Source organism: Geotrypetes seraphini, chromosome 13 (genome assembly GCF_902459505.1).
Source record: "Geotrypetes seraphini chromosome 13, aGeoSer1.1, whole genome shotgun sequence".
In the NCBI taxonomy this organism is placed as follows: Eukaryota; Metazoa; Chordata; class Amphibia; order Gymnophiona; family Dermophiidae; genus Geotrypetes; species Geotrypetes seraphini.
The window spans coordinates 26459966-26482564 of record NC_047096.1 but is presented as its reverse complement, the minus strand read 5'-3'; the positions used below and the strand labels follow the sequence as shown (position 1 = coordinate 26482564).

At 42.9% G+C, this 22599-nt stretch overlaps 1 protein-coding gene across 3 annotated transcripts in view; it reads left to right on the top strand.

The window, feature by feature from the left end:
- LOC117347893 (stabilizer of axonemal microtubules 1-like) overlaps positions 1–14182 on the top strand; it is a 32107-nt gene extending 17925 nt beyond the window's left edge. For 2 of the 3 annotated variants that reach the window (XM_033919383.1, XM_033919382.1), the window contains exons 6-10: positions 153–378; positions 2625–2772; positions 5901–6089; positions 7950–8092; positions 13736–14182. In XM_033919383.1, coding sequence (XP_033775274.1) covers positions 153–378; positions 2625–2772; positions 5901–6089; positions 7950–8092; positions 13736–13841 — 812 coding nt within the window. In that variant the 3' untranslated portion in view covers positions 13842–14182. The remainder of the gene's footprint in view (positions 1–152; positions 379–2624; positions 2773–5900; positions 6090–7949; positions 8093–13735) is intronic. The other variant, XM_033919384.1, reaches the window with a different exon arrangement.
- Positions 14183–22599: the final 8417 nt, after the last annotated feature.

Below are 22599 nucleotides of genomic sequence, written 5' to 3'. Positions count from 1 at the left end.
TAACTGGGAAGGAACCTTTCCTACCTGAATATCGGCCCTTTCATTATCAGAAAAGATATCTATAGGTCTAACTTGCCATGCAGTGGCTTGGAGATATCTTCCCTTGTATGCATCATAAAAGTGACCCAGAGTTTAATAATTCTCTTTTACAGGTAGCCACACAATGACCACCACTCATCAAAGCGCCTATCAGCCTCTGCCCCTCCAAAGCCAGGTGCTACCCAAAACCCACCTATCAGAAAGAGTAGCTACCAAACGACCTCATATGGAGACTGTGACCAAGTATCAAAGAGATTTCCCTGTCTACCAATCTTTACCTACACGGGTGCGTCCTATCTACCCTCCTTTGGATAACCTGGCTGTGAACAGCAGTTTCAAGTGAGCATAGTCGAGAATACATCATCTGAACAGTTCTTTTACAAAGTGATTTGTAGTCATCTGAGAAAGAATGGAATGCCCAATGGAACTTGGAGTGTTCAAATGGGAATATTTTTTGTTGAGTTTAACAATTAGTGATGTCCAATTTTGCAATAATTTAAGCATCCCAATCTGGGCAGCTCATGACAACACATCAGACTACACCTCTGAACCCCTGGTTTCCTGAGACCCCCTTAGTACTAGTGAGACTGCTGCTACAGGTCATGTGGCCTTTTTGAGGCTGGAGCCACAACAAGCAGGAGCAAGTGGGCATCACTCCTGCCCATAGGCCCCCTAGACCACCAGCCTAGAAATGATAGGCCTGGAAGTCTATAAGGGTAAGGTAATGGAGGCTTATTGTCTTCAAAGGGTGGGAAGGAGGGAGCACCAGGAATCCCTCAGGTCACTATCTGAATGTTAATTGAACAGTTAGGCCACCTTTTTTGCTGTCCTAAATTTAGCCATTTACTTAAACAGTTAGCAGTTTGAATATTGTCATTAACTGGTTAAATTCTGGCTCCTCCCATGGCCTGCCCTGGCACTAACTGGACAGTGCAGGGGCTATTAGTGCCAATATTCAGTGATAGGCAGGGCACATGTGAATTCATCAGGCAGGAGGCCCTCCTGCCCAGCTAAATCAGTTTGAATATCAGGATCCTAGCTTTTTAAGCTGTTTTGAAGCAGAAGAAACTGTCCTGGATGGAGAATGGGAATATAGGGGAAAGCGTGGTAAACTTTTTTCTCTTATTTTGTATTAAGCTGTTAGGTTTGGGTTTTTTTTTAATTGTAATACATTACTCATTTTTATAACCTGGATTATGTTCAATATATTTATTCCAAGTTACTTTGGCCCTGATTTTATAAAGTCTGCCTAAAGTTAGGTGCTGATATAGGCACCAGTTCTGCAAAACCTAGGCACCTATTATTGAATCTTGCTCCCTCCTTTGCGCTCTGCTGGGGATATCAACCCCAAAGCTCTGTCAGGCTCCGTCTCTGGCAGCATTCTAATACCAGACTCAAAGTCTACTTCTTTGAAGCTGCTTTCAGTTCCAAATGCTAACCCACCTGCTAAGTACCAATATTGGGCTTATCATTCCCTCTGTAATTCCCCCACCTGAGCACTGTGTATAGATGCACCTTCTTATCCAAGTTTCCAAGTTTATTATATAATTTGATTAATCGCCTATTCCAAGTTCTAGGCGATGTACAATTGCTAAAATAGCCAAATATGGGTAATAAATCACACAGACATAAATCTAATCAAATTAAAATGACAGATACAAACATTCCTATACAAAGTTTAAATTAATTAAATTAAGTGACTTATACATACAATATCAAAATAAAGGGAAAATTATGAAGGGATTACAATCAATTTTTAATTCAATATATTTAAGGTAAAAACATTAGGAGGGGAAACAAATATGGTTTACAATGAAAGATTAGATAGAAAGAGAAAAAAGCATTGTGTTTATTCACCAAAAGCATCTTTAAAGAGAAAACTCTTAAGTTTGGTCTTGAATTTGTCCAAATTCTTTTCCTCTCTTATATATAATGGGAGATTATTCCAGGACTGAGGAGCGGTTATAGAAAAAAATATCCAGTTTGTCTGCCTTGAATAGATTGTAAGCTCTTTTGAACAGGGACCCTTTCTTCTGTGTTTTGATGTACAGCGCTGCGTATGTCCAAAATGATAAGTAGTAGTGGTAGAATCATGCTTAGGAGGTGCTCAGCATCCTAACATTTAGGCATGTCCAATTTATGACTAAAGTTAGATGCCGATATCAGAGCCTAACGGCACCTGATTCACAAAGAGGGGCCTAACTCGAGGACACGCCCATGATCTACCCCTACCCGTGCCCACTTTTAGTGTAGGTGCTTTGGGCTAGGCGCCTACTGTTTATAGACTCGAGTATTTCAAGTTAGGCGCCTAACTTTCAATTAAGTCCACTTAAAACTGACTGTGAGGTGTTGAGCGCCAACCTAGACACTGATAAGCCTATTGCTCAATTAAATCAGGCACTAATATGCAATGACAGACTTTATAGAATCAGGGCCTTTGTGTGTACTGGTGAAGCATGATATTCACGTGTAAATACCCCTCTAGTCAAAAGAGAGAATTACGTCTCTGGGAAGGAGCACATAGGGGCTCTCACAACTTCACTTGGAAATGAACCATGTCTATTGTATGTGTGTTCTATTTACAGTAATGATTTTAAGACTGTACAGCGAGAGACATACCACGGCTGGGATGTGTCCAAACATCAGCGGCCTGCGCTCATTAGACTGAAAGAAGAACTGACAGCCATGGAGAGAGCGAAAGAAGAAATGTTTGATGGCAACACAGTGACCAAGGTAAAAGTAATCCAAGACAAGCCCTACGTTTCCAAGGCTCCTCCCTGGAACAGAGCATCCCAGAAGAGTTCAGTTTGTGAGCAGGCAGAGTCCTGAGTGGACACATTACCTTTCTTGCTGTCAAAGTCTGACAGTGATCTTCAGGGGAGGGGACGCAAAGGGAACACTTTTCCCATAGGTAGTACATGGAAGCCATTTTAGGTGGTTCCATCTCCAGAAAAAAATGAGCTGATCTGAAATGAAACGTAACATCTAGACCAGGGGTGTCCAACCTTTTGGCTTCCCTGGGCCACATTGGCCGAAAAAAAAATGTTTCTGGGGTCGCACAAACGTGCAAACGCTGCAGCAAGACAAAGGAGGGAGCCAACAAGATGGTAAACACCCAGAGGCAGCAGAGAAAAACACTGCATCGCCCTCGACCGGGCCGCACAAAATACTTCACGGGGCCACATGCAGGTTGGACATCCCTGATCTAGACAGTGAGAATGGCAGGGCATAGTTTCCCTTGCAAATTAGCTTCAACGTAGAGAATGACATGGTGACAAAATTCATCACCGTCCCCATCCCCGCGGATAACCCCATGTCATTTTCTAGTGTCTATTTCAACCTCAGTCCTTCTACACCAGCATTCTTCAAAGCAAAGCTTGTGGGTCAGTGGCTGTGGCCATTCATACTCTGATTCTTCCCTCTCTCCTTAAAGAATGACATGAAGATGGTTTCCCGCGGTTATCCGCAGGGACGGGGACGGTAATGAATTTTGTCACCGTGTCATTCTCTACTTCAACGTATGGCAGCTACGTGGACAGTCTAAAGACTGTCTCCTTCTAAATCTATCAAAAAATATCTTTGAGAATATGCTTGGTGAGATTTGTAATATATTCACATTTCTCTGTTTCAGCTTTTTGGAATTTCACTATTTACGCACTAATCTTGAGTTCCAGGATTACTTTTATAGAAACAGGACAGATCACTGGTCAATAACAACTTCCAGGCCTAATCAGTCTATTCATTTTACTTACCTAAAGCAATGCCACAGAACATACATGACTTATGCTTTCACTTAACCTTCTCACTGTACAGAACTTCTCTGCTGTTCTTTGACTTGCTTCAAGTTTTATTAAAATTTGATATACAGTAATCACCTATCCATGAATTTCTAGGCGAATTACAAGTATAGTTAAAATACAGGTAAAAACAATACAATTATATCAATTACAGAATAAGTACATGAAATGGCATTCCTTGGACGGAAAACACACAAAAAATATGAGGGAATAAATGGAAGAACTACAATAATTATAGAAAAGGTTGGTACAACTGTGTGTGTGGGAGGGGGGGGCGCGAATGGATAGACTGATTAGGCCTGGAAGTTGACATTTGTTACATTCATTAGCCTTTCTATGAAGAATATTTTATTTTATTTCATCTGTCTAGGTTAAAAAGAATGTCTCTAATCTATAATAATGACAATACTGAGTAAGCAGGAAAGGTGAATGGGATTTATTTTATAGTGAATCATGTGAATTTGGAAGGGGGGGTTATGAATAATCATATTTATTTATTTAATTTTCTATGCTGTTGTCCCAGGAGAGCTCAGAAGTTTCAAGTTTATTAAAAGTTTGTTGTACACGAAATATCAAATACTTCAATGCGTATGACAATAAAAAAAATTGGGAGATAATATAAAACAATTTGTACAAGTAAACATACACAAGTATTTGTACAAGTATGTACACAAGTAATTAGCAATACATAAGGGAAGAGGGGTGAACTACAATCTTTAAGGAAAGTAAAAATACATTTAAGGAAAAAACAACATCAGGAGGGTAATAAAGAATGTTTTACAAATATGGCTAAGCCAAAAAAGAGGATGGGGGAGGTTGTGACCTATACATAAGGTCTGGTTAAAATTTGGTATTTGAGTCTGGTGGTTTATATGAATTTTTTCAGCTACTCAGGCATTTTTCCCTGTCTGTCCCAGTGAGCTTACAATCTGTCTAATGTACCTGGGGCAATTGGGGGGGGGGATTAAGTGACTTGCCCAGGGTCACAAGGAGCAGTGTGGGTTTGAACCCACAACCCTAGGGTGCTGAGGCTATAGCTTTAACCACTGCGTCACAGCTATTCTACTAATTTATTTTTCTCAAGTACTTTAGCAAGAATGTGAGCCTTTGGGACAGTCAGGGAACTCTAAGTACTCTCTCTTCATCTTAATTAATCTTACTTATTGCATTTCTTCTGTTTCTACTGTAAACCGCTTAGAACTTCACGGTACAGCGGTATATAAGAAATAAATTATTATTATTATTATTATTCCTGCAACATTGAATCATCATTTATTTTACTTCTGCTGTTTAGTGAGACAAAAACTTTCCAAATCTGAACAAGTACCTAACTCCTCTACTGCAATGGTTGCTCTGGCTTCCAGGGGCACAAAGGGTTAAATTCAAATTGCTGCTATTTATCCATTTGAGGTTACATCAAGACTCTTAGTATTGTTTGCATAATGTACTGCAACATTATGTGCACTCAAGATCATTGCGTTCAGCGAATGCTTATGCACTTGCTGTACCAAATTTAAAAACATCTGTGTTTACAAATGACCAGAACTGGCATGTTTTCTGCAGCCAGCCTTTCAAAATGGAACACGTTGCCCTTAGCACTGAAGCAAAACCTGAATGTGTCATCATTTAACTCGACACTGGAAAGTCATTTATTAAGAAAACAAAAAAAGGGTTCCACCAAAGAGATTCCACAAGGAAAACAGCAGCGCAAACACAAAAGAAACTGTGGAATTGATGATCCTATCAGAAGTAATTGCTGCTTTTTATGGGGACGGGCGGGGATTGAGGTAATTCCTTGCGGGGACGGGTTATGGAGAGGATCCTGATGGGGATGGGTGGGGACAGAGAGGATCCTGACGGAGACGGGTGGGGACGGAGAGAATCCTGACGGGGACGGGTGGGGACGGAGAGGATCCTGACGGGGACGGGCAGGGATGGGTGGGATTTCTGTCCCCATGCAACTCTCTACTCCAAGCCTACTACTGGTTTTAGGTTAATTGATCTTTCTTGATTGGTAATTCATATTTTCGAAGTACCTCTTATCTCCCTGATCTCTTTCTACAGCTCTCTTACCCACTGTTGACCCAGCACAGACAGCCAGTAGAACCCGTCAAGCGGCCCGAGACAGTGCTGAAGTCCCTCAAAGCAAAGTTTAATGGCACCACAGCCAACAAGATTTTCTTCCAGGACTGGGGAGTGCAGCCCCGAATCCGCTATGGTGATAAGTATGATGGGCTGTACTTGCGACCACTTGTAAGTTCCCCAGCTCAGACTTTACAGAAGAGCTCATTTTATCTTTTACTTATTTGTTTATTTTCTATCCCGTTGTTCCCAAAGAGCTCAGAACGGGTTACAGGGTAAACATACGTGGAGGGGAATAATAATTTTAAAAATGTTTTAAGTCCATTTTGGGCCTAGAACTCTAGTCACTCAAAGTTGGCAGTGTCTAAAGTCCATTCTGGAAAGATACATCCAAAATTTAAAAAAAAAAAAAAAAAATTGTTTACTTCAACGCCATTTGATCGTCCAGACTGCTAAGTCATCTATCTTTATACCCCATTCTCGTCCAAAAATTTGTCCAAGTCTGAAACACCTAGAACAAGACCTTTTGGATGTGGGAGGGGCCAGCAAAGTGATGGACTGGCCACCCAGACACGGCAACAGAGTAGTGATGCACCTTACAGGGCACTGCTGTGAGCTTCACAAAAAGGGTGCCACATAAGCATCTCACCACAACTCCCTTGCAAGTCATGGTGAGACCCCCAAAACCTACTATACCCATCTGTCTACAACCCCAATAGCCCTTATGGCTGCAGGTGCCACCTATATGGCAGTACAGTAGGGCTTTGGGGGGTTTTGGATGGGTGCACATGTTCCACCATGAATGCAGTGGTTATAGTGGCTTATGGGTTTGGGTCCTCCTTTCTATGGTTCACTAGCTCACCCCCCAGGCTATTTAAGACACCTGTGTGCAGCTCTACTAGGCTTTCTTAAGCCAGATGCTGATGTTCTGGAGGCAGGTATGTACATTTTTATTCCGATTTTTATGGCGGTAGGAAGAGGGTGTCAGTGATCACTGGAGGAGTGTGTGGGGGTCTGTACTTTGTCCCTGCAGTGGTTATCTGGTCTCTTTGGATACCTTCTGGGCACTAAGACCTGTTTTTAGATCGCCTAAGTCACAACATATAAGTTCCATCCAGGCAGCCTTGTAAAACTTTCGATTATCCCTGCAGTACGACTAAGTCTAGGTCAGCTCACATCCTACCCACATCCCCACCCTAACCACTCCTCCGAAAACGCCCCTTTCTGCTCTGGGCACACAATGTGATACAGAGGCCTAAAAAGTCTCTGGATAGGTCTAAAAACATGTTTTGATTATCGGCAAAATTATTGTCAGCAGAATTGCTCTCTTAGTTGACATTTTCCAAACGTTGTGTTCCTCCCTTTCAACAGCATGGAAAAAGCAGGTGCATATAGCCACATGGACTTAGTCCCCAAAAAGGTTTCAGAGCAAAAGTATATGCATACTTTATATTTATAGACTGGTGCGAAGCCGGTGGTTAAAAAGTACACATGATCGTTGTCCCAATGAGGTCCTCAAAAGTACGTTTTGTTTTTAACCTCTTGCTCAGGTGTAGCTCCGAACAGGGGACAGAAAAGGTGTCATACACACCTAACCTGAAAAGAACACTACATCAACACTTGCCCTGTCATAGCCTGTCTTTGTTTCTGGAATCATGTCTCTAATCTAATCTAATCTTCATTTTATATACCAAATCTACTCCCTAAGGAGCTCGACTCGGTTTACAGTTCGTAAAAAAATGAAACATAACAAGTAAAAACTGTGGGATAAAACCAGAAATTGGGTAGATTAGATGGATGGAAAAAGTTAGAAAACAGTATGTCGAATTGCTTAAAATTACTATACGACAGCTAAAATCAAATTAACTATTGTGAAAACAACCAGGTTTTTAAACTTTTTTGAAATTGAAATAATTGATCTACCCGTCTTAGAGAATCTGGAAGTCCATTCCAAATTCTCACCAGTTTAAAAGTAAAAGATTTAATAAGCTTCCCAGTGCATTTAATGCCTATAACTTCTGCACTTCACAGGCTAGACTTGAGGATGAAACCACCACAAAAAGTACCTTTCTGCCCAAAAAGGCAGAAAAGGTAAAGAACTGTAAACCCCAGCATGATTTTATCGAGTTGATTGGAGACCAGGACTTCGCCACAGTCCACAGAGAGACATACAGGTAATGAGCATCCCTTCTAAAATGGATGCATCTACCTCCAAAAGCCTACGGATTTTCCTTTCCATTTTTTTCTTTCTTTTTTGTATGTTTGGCAATGTCTCTTCAATTTTAAATATACAGTAATTGTTATACTGTGCAGTTTTAAAGTGTATACAGTGGAACCTCGGTTTGCGAGTAACGCGATTTGCGAGTGTTTTGCATGACAAGCAAAACACTCAGCAAACTTTCGTCTCGCAAACCGAGCACTGCCCCGATAAACGAGCACTTACAGCTGGAATTCCTCTTCCGTCCGCCGGCCAGCCTTCCATGCCGGGTGCCTTCCGCATGTTGGAGAGCCTATGAAAGCCCACGCAGCCGAGTGCCGTCCCACCTGCACATTCCGTATGATCATGCACAACGTCGATGATTGACGTTGTGCGTGATCATACACAACGTGCAGGTGGAACGGCACTCGGCTGCGTAGGCTCAGATAGAGGCTCTACAACATGCGGAAGACACCCGGCGATGAAGGCTGGCCGGCGGACGGAAGAGGAATCCCCCTGAAGTGGCGCTGTGTGGGCTTAGGGGTTCTTCAGTGGCTGGCGGCACTGCAGGGTTCTCCATCCCCCCCCAAAGCGGCACTGCGGGGTTCTCCATCCCCCCCGAAGTGGCACTGCGGGTTTCTCCAGCAGCTGGCGGATGGAGGAGGCGGACGAAGGAGACAGCGCTGCAGTACCCGGCACCCGACAGGTACACACCCCTGGGCCACCCCTCGCCACTTCCTCGGCACCTTTTGGGTTCTGGAACTAATTGTCAGCATTGCCATTATGGCCTATGGGGACATGTGCTTTGATATACAAGTACTTTGGATTACGAGCAAGCTTCTGGAACGAATTATGCTCGCAAACCAAGGTACCACTGTATTTCTGACACCTAAAATTAGACAAAGTTTTTAGCATACCGCCTGAAGTTAGGCACAGTTTATAGCATAGCCCAGGAGCCGCACCTAACTTCAGGCATGGCCATCTGCAGCAATGAAAACACAGTGCAAATTTTTGCACCTAAAGATAAGCATGGATGACCCTTATTCTATAATTACAGTGGAACCTTGGTTTACGAGCATAATTCGTGCCAGAAGCATGCTTGTAAACCAAAATACTCATATATCAAAGTGAGTTTCCCCATAGGAAATAATGGAAACTCGCTTGATACGTTCCCATCCCCCCCCCAAGGCCCGCTCGCAAAGACCCCCCCCCCCAAGCGAACCGGCACCCCCCACCCGAACAACTTGAAACTTACCCCCTCTGTCTGGCACCGGCACGCAGCCCACAGGATGTGCCGGTGCCGCTTGAAGAACTTCCTGCCTCTGCCGGGCCTTGAGCATACATCTGCGCATGCTCAAGGCCTTCTAATTCTCCCTCTCGCCAAGATTCTCGGAGATCTCCTTTGCGAAAGGGGGGGAGCGATGTCGGTTTTCAGGGGGGATGCTCCCAAATCAAGTCAACACTCAGTTTGCGAGACAAGTTATGCAAGAATGTTTTGCTCGTCTTGCAAAATACTCACAAACCGGGTTACTCGCAAACCAAGGTTTGACTGTATGTGCATTTGTGAAGAATTCCCCATGACCCTCCCATTTCTGCACCTCCTTTTTGGCACTGCATGTAAAATTGAGGTGTGGATCTCATGCCTAAATAGACAGCATAAATGTAAATTAAATCCAATTGGTGCTGATAATTGCTTGTTAAGAACACAATTATTAGCGCTAAGTTGTTTGTTATCCAATTAAGTTGCACGCGCAGATTGGATGCGTGCGCCTCATAGCATCATACATAGAATTCGGAGGTGTATCATGTTATCTATTATTAGGATGCAATTTGTCATCAGTGATTGTATTCATGCTTATATTTGATGGTTAGGGGTTTGGAACGAAAGATTAGAGAAACTGGGCCTCTTCTCCCTCGAGGAGATTGAGAGGGGACATGATCAACCATTCAAGGTACTGAAGGGGATAGACTTAGTAGATAAGGACAGGTTGTTCACCCTCTCTAAGGTAGGGCACTCTCTAAAGTTGAAAGGGGATAGATTCCATATGAACATAAGGAAGTTCTTCAGCCAGAGAGTGGTAGAAAACTGAAACGCTCTTCCGGAGTCTGTCATAGGGGAAAACACCCTCAAGGGATTCAAGACAAAGTTAGACAAGTTCCTGCTGAACCAGAACGTACGCAGATAGGACTCTGATAGGGCACTGGTCTTTGACCCTGGGGGCTGCCGCGGGAGCGGACTGCTGGGCATGATGGACCACTGGCAATTCTTATGTTCTTATTTTACTATTGTTATGCTGTTCACAAACTTGTAAGTTTTTTGTTAAACTGCTGAACACCACCTTGGGTGGATTTCTTCATAAATGTGGTTAATAAATGCTAATAAATAAATAACATTGCTGAGCTGAGGCACCCACCACATCGGTAGCATCAAACTTGGAGAAGAGACGGCTCAGGGGTGATATGCTAGAGGTCTATAAAATACTGAGTGGAGTGGAAAGGGTAGATGTGAATTGTTTCTTCATTCTTTCCAAAAATACTAGAACTAGGGGGTAGAGAATGACACGGGAACTGTTTCCCTCAGCTAACCATGGCTAACCCGCAGGAATGGGGGGAAATATTGGCCGTTCGTCATGGGTACGGGAACAAAGCTTTTCATCGCCCTGCGGAGCAGTCAATGGCCTTATCCCCACAGTGAAGGATGTGCCATGAATCACCTCCCTTCCCACCCCCGGCCAGCAGCCCCCTTACGATCGTGGTTCCAGCAATCTCCCCTCCCCCCCCCCCCCCCACGAGTCTAGCAGCCCCACTCCCTTTCTCCCTATCGCGGGTCCAACAGCCCCCCTTCCCTCACACCCTCTCTCACTCCTGTCACGGGTCAAAACCAGCAAAAAAAATAATAAAAAACCCCACCTGCGACTCGCTTGGGTCAGCCCCTTTACGTCTCCCGGGGTGGGCTTACCAGCCTCTCAGAAGCTTTGTGGATGAAGAGGCAGGCAACATCGCATACAGAACTGCTCCGGGACCTTCTTCCAGCCATGTCCCTCCTTTAAAAGAAAGATGCTGAACGGGGGGGAGGGGAGGGGAGGCATAGGGATAAAGAGGAGTGATACTGAATACAGGAGGAGAGGATCATAGAATGGTGAGATGATGAAGGCAGGGAGATGGGCACAGGGGAAATACTAGAAAGGGACATATAGGATACATAGAAAAAGGAGATGCTGAACATGGGGAACAATACATACACAGAGAGAAGATGTATGCTGAGCATGGAGAAACAAGAAATGTCAAAAGGTCAGGAGACCCTGGCAAGTGAGTTAAGAGAAGACAAAAGAAAACAGAGACCAGTGCCTGAGACCAACATGATTTGAAGAATAAAATGAGATAACAAAAGGTAGAAAAAATAATGTTATTTTCTATTTTGTGATTAGAATATATCAGATTTGAAATATGTATCCTGCTAGAGCTGATGTTTGACATAACTGGGGACTGCAAATCCCAGGTCATGCTTCTTTAGCTTCCAGATGGCTTAGAACTCTCTCTGACCAGGGGGCAGTTGCCCTAGTTGCACTCCCCTAACACTAGTCCTGCCATGTGTGACTACGGTACTTTTAGCATAATTTTTCTGTTTAGCATTTCTGTAGTAATTTGGCTTATTCAGTTTTCTCGATAGTGGAGGGGATATTTGTGAAGGGGAGGGAAGACAGGGGTTTTGTTTATTTATTTATCTTTGCTCTGTATTATTGTGTTTATAAAATGACAGTTGTACAGAATATTGTTTCTTTTTATCTACTATAATAAAACCCTAATCGCGCATGCACACTGTTACCTGCATGTTCCGTTTTCCATGAGCTGTAGGTCTCTGGCAGGTAGGAGTGCGCATGCGCGCATAGGGTTCTATTTTCCATGTTGTTGTTCGGTCTGGCCTGCTCCCTGCTCGTCTTGCCGTAGTGTATTTTTAAGTTGAAAGAAGCGGCGGTGGCTCCTCTCACGATCCCCGCCTGCGTCGGACTTCTGACACAGGTGGGGATCACGAGAGGAGCCGCCGCCGTGTCTTTCAACTAAAAAATACACTACGGCAAGGCACGCAGGGAGCAGGCCAGACCGAAGCTTCAAAAATCCCAAGGCTTTACAAAGATGAGGGCTCCGTTTTGAAGCTATGGCTCTCATTGAACTGCCAGTTGGCCAGCTCCCTTGCCGGAGTTATTTTTCAGTTTACAGGTGCCACGGCGGCTCCTTTCACGAGCCGCACCTGCGTCAGAGAAGACTTCCAATGCAGGCGGGGATCATTAGAGGAGCCGCCGCGGCACCTTTAAACTTAAAAATAACTCCGGCAGGGGAGCTGGCCAGATCGCGGGAAGAGTAGGGGGGATGGAGAAATCCTGCTACTGCCCAGGGAAATAAAGGGGGAGGGAATGCTGTGGCTGCTGCCAGGGAAGTGGGGGGAGGGAAAAAAATGCTGCTGCACAGGGAAATGGAGGGGGAGGAAATGCTGCGGCTGCTACACAGGGAAGTTGGGGGGAAGGAAAAAAATGCTGCTGAGCAAGGAAATGGAGGGGGAACGAATGCTGCTTCGGCTTCTGCACAGGGAAGTGGGGGAGAGGGAAAAATGCTGCTACACAGGGAAATGGAGGGGGAGGGAATGCTGTGGCTGCTGCAAAGGGAAGTAGGGAGGGAGACAGAAAGAAAGGAAGAAAGACACAGGGGCAGGGAGGGAGACAGAAAGACAGACAGACAAAGGGGGCCACGGAGTGAGACAGACAGAAAGAAAGACAGCAGGACGGAGAGACACAGAAAGAAAAAGACAGGGGTAGGGAGAGAGACAGAAAGAAAGGCAGACATATATTCTAGCACCCATTAATGTAACGGGCTTAAAGACTAGTACTTTAATAAAATAAGTTCAATATATAATAACTATTCGAGGCTTGTGCAGATAGGATAAGCAGCAAAAAATCTGTTTTACTACTTGGGATCATTCTAGGTACTTGGAACCTGGGTTGGTCACTGTTGGAAAGAGGATACTAAGCTTGATGGACCTCCAGTCTGTCCCAGTATAGCAATTCTTATGTTCTTAAACAATCCCTAATAACTGTAGGTTTCCCTTCTGTTGGTCTTGAATACTGAACCAAACTGTTTTCTCCCTTGATATCGCTATTTATTTCTATGTTCAAGCTGCTACATCCCAGAGTGATGCTATAAGCCAGTGGTCTTCACTAATTTTTTTAAGTTGGGGCACTTTGGATCCAAATAAGCCGAAGAAGAGCTGCCACATATCTTCCCATGGAAGTCTGCCACACTGCTGACCAGTGGACATCAACAAAATCTACCCCCGCCTTCAAGCATGAGGCTTTTCCTCCCATCCACCTTCCCCTTTAAGTCATGAGCTTGATAAGAGAGGCAAATAGCAGGAAAAAAAGCCAGAATGATGCTGAGGCCCACCCCAGAGGTCTCCAAAGGCTGCCACTGGCTCCCAGGCCTTGCATTGAAGAACACTGCTATAAGCAAATGTTGGTAACACCAACATATTCAGGCAAGAGAGGAGATCAGGGAACTAGTCCAATGTGATGATTATACATGCTTAATTCAGGCTTTCCTATTTAACTGGCTCATGGTTTTATTTCAGGCCTATTCCTCTCCCTGTATGCCGTTTACAGACCTATCTAATCCAGCAACAGAAGGAAAAGGAAGCAAAAGAAAACCTGATGTCACCTGTGTCCCTTAAAGGATGATAAGCTATGAGATGCCTGTGTTCTAGACAGAGCACTGGCAGGGCTATGCAAATGCCAGGCCGCCATGAGAAACATCATCTGAAACATCAGGCAGTCTGCAAAGCCAGAATTGCCATAACAAAAGGAAATGTTACCACACAACTCTGATCTGAAAGCAGAAAGAAAATGCTGCATATCTGGTATTTAGGTGTTGAAAGCCACTACTCGAATTTCAAAACAATGTATTTCATGGTCAAGCATGTGCTTTTAAATTGCTGTAACAGTATCAATTATAGTCATAGGCAAGTAAGACATTGACAAGTATAATAGCCACAATATTTTCAATGTCCCAGATATTTTTTAGACTTATTTTAAAGATCCTATTTAGGGCCTCAGATTTACCATTAGGTGCCACACATTTCTGGGGTCACCAATCAACTTTTGGCTATGGCTTCCTCACTAGCCCCACTATACTTTTTTTTAATGTTTTTATATATAAAGTGCTCAGTGCTATATTAATAACTTAATTCATTTTTTCTTAGTTTTTTCTTAGCATAAAGCCTTGTAAGAACTTTATAACGTATCTCAAATCTTTTCTGTTAGTAACATCGGGAAGGGACCTGTCATTCGACATGTTTCGCCCTCAGGCTGTTTCAAGAAAAGTCCCCTAAAAAACATAAAAGAATAAATAAGGGCATTAAGCCTCAAGACAGAATTATATATATATCCATTCTATCATCATAATTAGGAGCAATGCGGTTTAAGAGATTATTTTAGTAAACCCTTACCCTTTTTGGAATTTACACGTACCATCCCGATCTGCATAGCATTTCTGAAGAAAAGATGGCCGCGGCTATGGTTCAGGCTAAATGAACATAAATCTAGGATCCTTAATGATGTAAAGGAAGCCCCACTTACACAGCATTGGGCTTCTCGTGCTCATACGATAAGAGAGTTACGCTGGCGAGTAATAGAACATATAAGTGAAGGGTGGGAGGGAGAGAACTATAGACAACGTTTAAACTTTCTTGAACAAAAATGGATATACACCTTAAACACAGTGGAACCAGGTGGGCTGAACCAAAAAATCGAATGGATGTCTCTGGTATGAGACCCGATTGGCTGCCAGTACAGCTGACGTCTTGAGGGGGGAGGTACTTAACTGAAACAAAAAAAACGCCGCGGCCATCTTTTCTTCAGAAATGCTATGCAGATCGGGATGGTACGTGTAAATTCCAAAAAGGATAAGGGTTTACTAAAATAATCTCTTAAACCGCGTTGCTCCTAATTATGATGATAGAATGGATATATATATAATTCTGTCTTGAGGCTTAATGCCCTTATTTATTCTTTTATGTTTTTTAGGGGACTTTTCTTGAAACAGCCTGAGGGTGAAACATGTCGAATGACAGGTCCCTTCCCGATGTTACTAAAAGAAAAGATTTGAGATAAGTTATAAAGTTCTTACAAGGCTTTATGCTAAGAAAAAAACTAAGAAAAAATGGATTAAGTTATTAATATAGCACTGAGCACTTTATATATGGAAACATTAAAAAAAGTATAGTGGGGCTAGTGAGGAAGCCATAGCCAAAAGTTGATTGGTGACCCCAGAAATGTGTGGCACCTAATAGTAAATCTGAGGCCCTAAATAGGATCTTTAAAATAAGTATAAAGAATATCTGGGACATTGACAATATTGTGCCTATAAAATTGCTGTAGAAATAATACTTGTCTGGATAATAATAAACTTTTTCCTTGCTTTCAAAAAGACGTCTTTTTGAAAGCAAGGAAAAAGTTTATTATTATCCAGACAAGTATTATTTCTACATTTATAAAGATTTGACTGGATACACCACACTTAAATAAGTTTTTGCCGATTTTTTTGGCTTTAAGTTGATATAAAATTGCTGTGGCACATTCACACATTTAAAGCAAACATACAGAAAATATTGCAGGCAATTTTGTAACTTGGCATCTCATTTTAGATGCTCCAGTCTCGTATGCTGAGCACGAGTCCTAGGCCAGCATTGGGGCACCAAGATGCCATTAAAAGGGGAGAGTGTGGTGTAGTGATTAAAGCTACAGCCTCAGCATCCTGAGGTTGTGGGTTTAAACCCACGCTACTCCTTGTGACCCTGGGCAAGTCACTTAATCCACCCATTGCCCAAGGTACATTAGATAGATTGTGAGCCCACTGGGACAGATAGGGAAAAATGCTTGAGTATCTGAATAAATTCATGTAAACTGTTCTGAGCTCCTTTGGGAAAACGGTATAGAAAACTGAATAAATAAATAGTGTGAAAAGTTTCTGTCTCTGGTAACCAAAGCTAGTATTGTGACATCATAATGCCTCATTTCACCAGTGCCTATGAGCCAGCCTCATTAGTGATGTCACAATGGCTTGATTGTTGTATACTTGGCTCACTTTTACTACATTTTGATTTCCAGAGTGGTGCAGTGGTTAAAGCTACAGCCTCAGCACCCTGAGGTTGTGGGTTCAAATCCACTCTGCTCCTTGTGACCCTAGGCAAATCACTTAAACCCCCCCCTCCCCCCCCATTGTCCCAGGTACATTAGATAGATTGTGAGCCTGCTGGGACAAACAGGGAGAAATGCATGAGTACCTGAGTCTCGCAAGACTGCCGCTGGAAATCTCAGCAGCCATTTTTATTGCAGAGAAAGAATGGGCAAGAGCGAGTGGGAATCACTCCTGCCCCAACGTGCCCCAACATGCTACTAGGAAATCACAGTAGGCCTGGGGGGGAGGGGGAGAGTTACTCTTGATTGGGAGGTAGGGAGGGATAGAATGTTAACTGCTGGCCGGTGGGGGTGGGGTGAGGGCATGTGTTGAAGTCTGCTGGTTTGGAGTGTAGTAGCAATGGGGGAAGGCAGTTCTGATGCTCATAGGAATTCTATGAGCGTTGGAGCAGTGTCAGAGCATTTAGCACTCCAGGCCACAGTAGAAACCTCTACCGTGGCTTAGTAAAAGTGGGGGTAGGTTAGGCGCCTATCTTCAGGCACCATTTATAGAATCTGGACCAAAGTGACTTGGGCACGTAAGTTACAGAATAGTGACTAGCACTTATGCATTTAGGTGCACATTATCCCCTAAATTCTATAAAAAGCGCTATAAATTGCAAGCAGTATCATAGAACCAAAAAAAGGGGCAATGTATAATAAAATCACCCACGCACAATAAAGATACAAAAAGGTGAGCGGTGATTGCTAACGGGGTGGTTACTCTTGCCTTTCCAAGACGACGAGGTACGCGTCAGGGTTGGCCTTTGTCACCATTACGTTTTGTGCTCTATTTGGAACCCCCTACTGCGTACGTTGCTGGTAAATCCTGATGTCGTGGGGGTTATCCTAGGCGGTCAGGAGGTGAATGTCTTGGCCTTTGCAGAAGATGTTTTGCTGGTTTTGACCAAGGTGGAACCTTCATTATCCGCTATGATAGGGTCTTAGATGAATTTACATTTTACTCTGGACATCAACTTAACAAACAAAAGTCTGTGGCTCTTCCGTTAGACCTTGCAATTCCTACTCATTGGCATGGACAGTTTCCTTTTACTTGGTCAACTGATGCTATCAAATACTTGGGTGTCTGGATACCATGTGATTTATCTCAGTTACATTATCAAGTTTATCAAGTTTATTAATAAAATTTGATTCATCGCCTATTAAAATCACTAAGCGATGTACAAATCGAAAATACAGTTAAATAAAAGAGACACACATTTAACAATACTCTTGTATCAAAAACAAACATGAGGTTGGGAAGGAAAGGATAAAAGTTACAATTTTCAATTGGGATAGAAAAAGGAAAAAACAAAAGGATATGGGGAGTAAACCACAGCATTTTAAGAATCTAACTCTGCATTTAAATATTGAAGGCATCTTTAAATAAGTAGGATTTTAAAAGTTTTTTAAATGTTAAGACATCTTTTTCATTACGGATGTATTGTGGAATGGCGTTCCACCATTGGGGACCCGTCACGGAGAATATATCAGCTCTTCTCGTACCAATGATTTTCAGGGAGGGGACTGAATGTTACTGAATGACTACATGTCATGTCCCGCAAACTGTCTAGTTTCAAGTTTCAAGTTTATTGGTTTTTGATATCCCGATCATAAAACAAATATCTGACCGGTTAACAATAAAAAAAAAAATTTTTTAAATGGTAGAGTAAGAACTAGTTATTGGTGTGTTGGAAAAATTAGCGAAAACATATTAGACATATACAGACAAACATGACTGTGAGGAAAAAATGGGAAGGAAGGGAAAAGTTACATAATATAAGAGGAAATGAGATAGAGGGAAGGGATAGGACATAAAGGACGAGGGTGCTTGGTATAAGAGATATGCGCAGGAATAAAAGAGAACTTTTGGGACAAGGATGAGTATATAAGTGGTTAGAAAAGATTAAGATTTATTAAAGGCATCTTGGAATAGGAAAGTTTTAAGATTAGTTTTGAATTTAGTTAAATGAATTTCATCCCGAAGAAATTGAGGGAGAGAGTTCCATAGCGTAGGTGCTGTTATGGCAAAATTAGTCTTTCTTGTATAATAGGATTCTTTTAGGGAGGGGATGAAAAGGAGTTTTTGGTCCGTAGATCGTAAGATACGGGGAGAACTTTGAGGAATTAGCAGTTTGTCTAGAAATAGGGGCCTATTTTCTTTACTTGGTAAGATCTCCCTGTATAATATGATTTTATTGCCCTACTGACTTTATTTGTTCCAAATATTGCCCTTAACCATCTCAGTGTCTACACATATGCAGCTTGTGCGTGTGATTAATAAATATTTGTGGAATGGCAAAAAGCCACGGTTGTCTTACAAGGTTGCCGCCTCTCCTCATGATAAAGGTGGGTTGGGGCTTTTAAATATACGAGTTTTTGCAGTGGCTTGTCAGCTTCGTCTACAAATGATTGGTTTCGATCCCTTTAGTGCTTTGTTGCATGACCCATTATGGTTCATGTGCTCGGCCTTGCAAGCATATCCTGTTTACTTCCCACTTCGTTGTGCATGGAAATGGTTACGCCAGGAGTTAAAATTATTACAGGAAACCCTAACTTTGTGCCTGGTATGCAATCCAGTATGTGTCAGCACTGGACTGATAAGAATTTAATTTAACTTTACCAAATCCTTAAGGATGATGGTACACTTAAACCCTTTGAGGATTTACGATTAGAATTTCCTTTTGGTGCTGCAGACCTCTTCTCTTATTGGCAGTTGCATCATTATGTCCTTACCTTAACTTTAGACTCGCCGGAAACTCTCGGAGAGGCTTTATGTATATATGCGAAGCAGAGCATCCCTTTGAGGTTTCATCATAAATTCTTGTAGGAGATAGCCCTAGATTATGACTATTCTCATCTGCGTCAGAAGTGGTCACAAGAAAGAGATTGTGGTTTCCAAGGAGACTCTTTGTAGATATTTGAAGACTATGTCTGCTTTGAAATTATCAATTCCTTATTGGGAACCGAGTTTTAAAATGCTAATAAGACTTCATGTATCTCCCAAACGTGCTCACCAAATGCGGCTGCGGCCGGATTCTCAATGTCCCAAATGTAATCAGGATGGAACTTCACTTGGTCATATGTTTTATTCCTGTACAGCAATTCATACCTTTTGGAGAAGGTATACATATTTCTACTCTTTGGAAAGCCCGCTGCATTATGACTCCACAGCTATTGTGCTCCTCTTGTCCAGTGGTGGCACCGGTGCCAAAGAGCTTCAGACAATTTTTGCACAGATCTGTCTTGCTAGGTAAAAAAGTTATATTAATTCACTGGTTAGATGCTATACCTCCCTCTGTAAACCACTGGAGGGCAGCCATGATCCAATTGCTTCAGATAGAACGGCAAGCGAATTCCAATATTGACACTCCTGGTGGAAAGAAACTTCAATTCTTCTGGGAACCCTTTTGGAAGTCCCTCATGCCTAAAGCCCATAGTCGCTTATTGAATTTGTAAATCCGTTTGCTGGTTCGGGGGTAGCTATAGTTGGGCTTTGTTATTAGTCTAGGATGGGGGAGGGTACGGGGAGAAATGGAAAATGGATAACTGCTTACTTACAGTATGGCTCATGTATCTTGCAACTGTACTGACTTTATTTTATTGTTTGTTTGTTATTGTACTTAGACTTTATCTTGAATAAATATATTTTTTTTAAAAATACAAAGGGTAAAAGCAACAACCTTATCATCAAAAGTAATAAATGTTAACATTAGTCATTTAAATCTTCTGAGGGGGGAACATCATACATTAAAGTATATCAGATCAAAGGATCTCTTATAATATACAGTTATTCTTGTGGCTCATCTGTGTAATCATCTATCCTCCCCCCACCTTCAGTAATCAAATAAATCAAACTTAAGCAAACATCATTTACTAAATTCAAATGCCTAAATGTTGCAATGTCTCTAACCAATCCAAAAATATAGAAACACAGAAACATAGACGATGACGGCAGATAAGGGCCATAGCCCATCAGGTCTGCCCACTCTACTGACCCACCCCCAAGTCTACTATCCTAGGGATCCCACTCCTGGTGACAGGTTCCCTTTGCTTAACCCTCTAAGGGATCCCACTGGGCATCCCATTTGCTCTTAAATTCTTGCACTCTGTTTGCCTCGATCACCTGCACCGGGAGCTCGTTCCAAGGATCAACCACTCTCTTGGTGAAGAAATATTTCCTGGTGTCACCATGAAATTTCCCGCCCCTGAGTTTGAGCGGATGCCCTCTTGTGGCTGAAGGTCCTTTGAGAAAGAGAATCTCTTCTTCCATCTCGATACGGCCGGTAATATACTTAAACGTCTCGATCATGTCTCCTCTCTCCCTACGTTCCTCGAGTGAGTACAGCCACAAATTTTTCAGCCTTTCCTCGTACGATAGATCCTTGAGCCCCGAGATCATCCTGGTGGCCATCCGTTGCACCGACTCTACTCTCTTCCAAGAAGTATGTATAGATATTGTAAAGCAACACTTACCCCCTCTTTTACAAAACCACACTAGCGGTATTTAGCACAGAGAGCCACGCTAAATGGCCTGTGCTGCTCCCGACGCTCAATGAGTTCCTATGAGCGTCGGGAGCATCACGGGGCCATTCAGCACGGCTCTCTGTGCTAAAAAACACTAGCACGGTTTAATAGAAGAGGGGAGCTAGCTTATAGGCTCGTCTTTATTCCAGCGCTAGCAAAATCTCATCTCTCCTGACGCTCAACCAAGTCTTTAGAGCATTTCGATTAACATGATCTGCTTAGGGGGATTAATACATCTGTTGCTGAACTGTAAAATTCAGTCCTATACGTAAAGTGCTAGTATACTATAACTTATGCAAGCACTCAGCATCTAACATCAGGTGCCAGGTGAGGGAGTAGCATCTATGTTTAAGTAAGACATACACAGGGCTTCCTGTGAACTAAAAATGGAGCAAGGACCTGATTAGCACTTAAGCATCTATTTTACAAGATATACACAAATGCACTAATTTCTTCTGGCACATTTGTATAAACAGAAACTTACTCCTGCCTTAAAGCAGGTACACCTTTGTGTTGGAGCTTTTAGTTAGGCTATTTCATAAAGGCACAAATTTATTTACACAGTGTTTGGGAAAAAAACAGGGACGCCAACATTTTTCCAAATAACCATAAAACGTCCTACTGCAGCAGAAACTTCTGCCTGAAATTTGAGACATTTCTAAGTACTTTATTTTTCAACAGGATGGATCTCCAGCGCATCAAGCTTACAAATCAGTTGAGCTGTTCATTAACGAAACCCCAGAATTCACAGAGCCCAGTGGCACAGAGCCCAGTGGCAACCTTATCAAGGTTGAAGGAGGACACTTTGCACACAAATTATGAGTTAACTAACAAAAAAAATTATACTAATGTATTTTCAAAGGTCACAATTGCAAAGTATTTTGAAACTATGTAATGGGTCCTGTTTTTCCCCCTATGGGCAGGATTCTGTATAGGTCACCCAAAGTTAGGTGCTCAAGTAATTGGCTAAATTGATGATATCAATGAATAATTTGTGTTACCAAACACTTACCCCTTCTTTTACGAAACTGCGATAGCAGTTTCTAGCACGGAGAGCCACGCTGAATGGCACACTAGTGTGCCGCGAGATGTTGCCTGGTGTGCCGCAGGGTCGCCATCAGGGCAGTACTACCAGTCCTGCATTCAGGGGCCCGGAGCTGACAGGGGGCCCGAGGCAGGGGCGCCAGTAGCTCGCCAAGGCAAAGTGAGTCGATCACCCAGGACTCACCCAGGATCACCCAGGATCACCCAGGATCACCTAATCTATCGAGCCGATAAGTCTTCTTCTCCCTGACGTCAATTCTGCAGTCGGAGAGGAAGTTCGGGCCAGCCAATCGCTGCCTGGCTGGGCGGAACTTCCTCTCCGATTGCAGAACTGACGTCAGGGAGAGCATGCGTCGGCGTCGGCTTTGAGGCCTGTTATCCATTGGTGGGTCCTGTTCCCCGATGGCAGCGGCAGTGGAAGTGGCTTGGGGAACGGCAGGGAGAAAGAAAGAAAGGGGGCAGGCAGGGAAACAGAAGGAAAGAAGAGAAACAGAAAAAAAGAAAGAAAGGTCAGGGAGAGAGGAAGAAAAAGTTGGGGGAGGGAATGAGGTGTGGAGGAGAGAAAGCATACAGGCTGATAGAAGGGAAGAAAGATTGGATGCACAGTCAGAAGAAGAAAGTGCAACCAGAAATCACCAGACAAGTAGGAAAAATGATTTTATTTTAAATTTAGCAAAGTGGAGGCAGTATT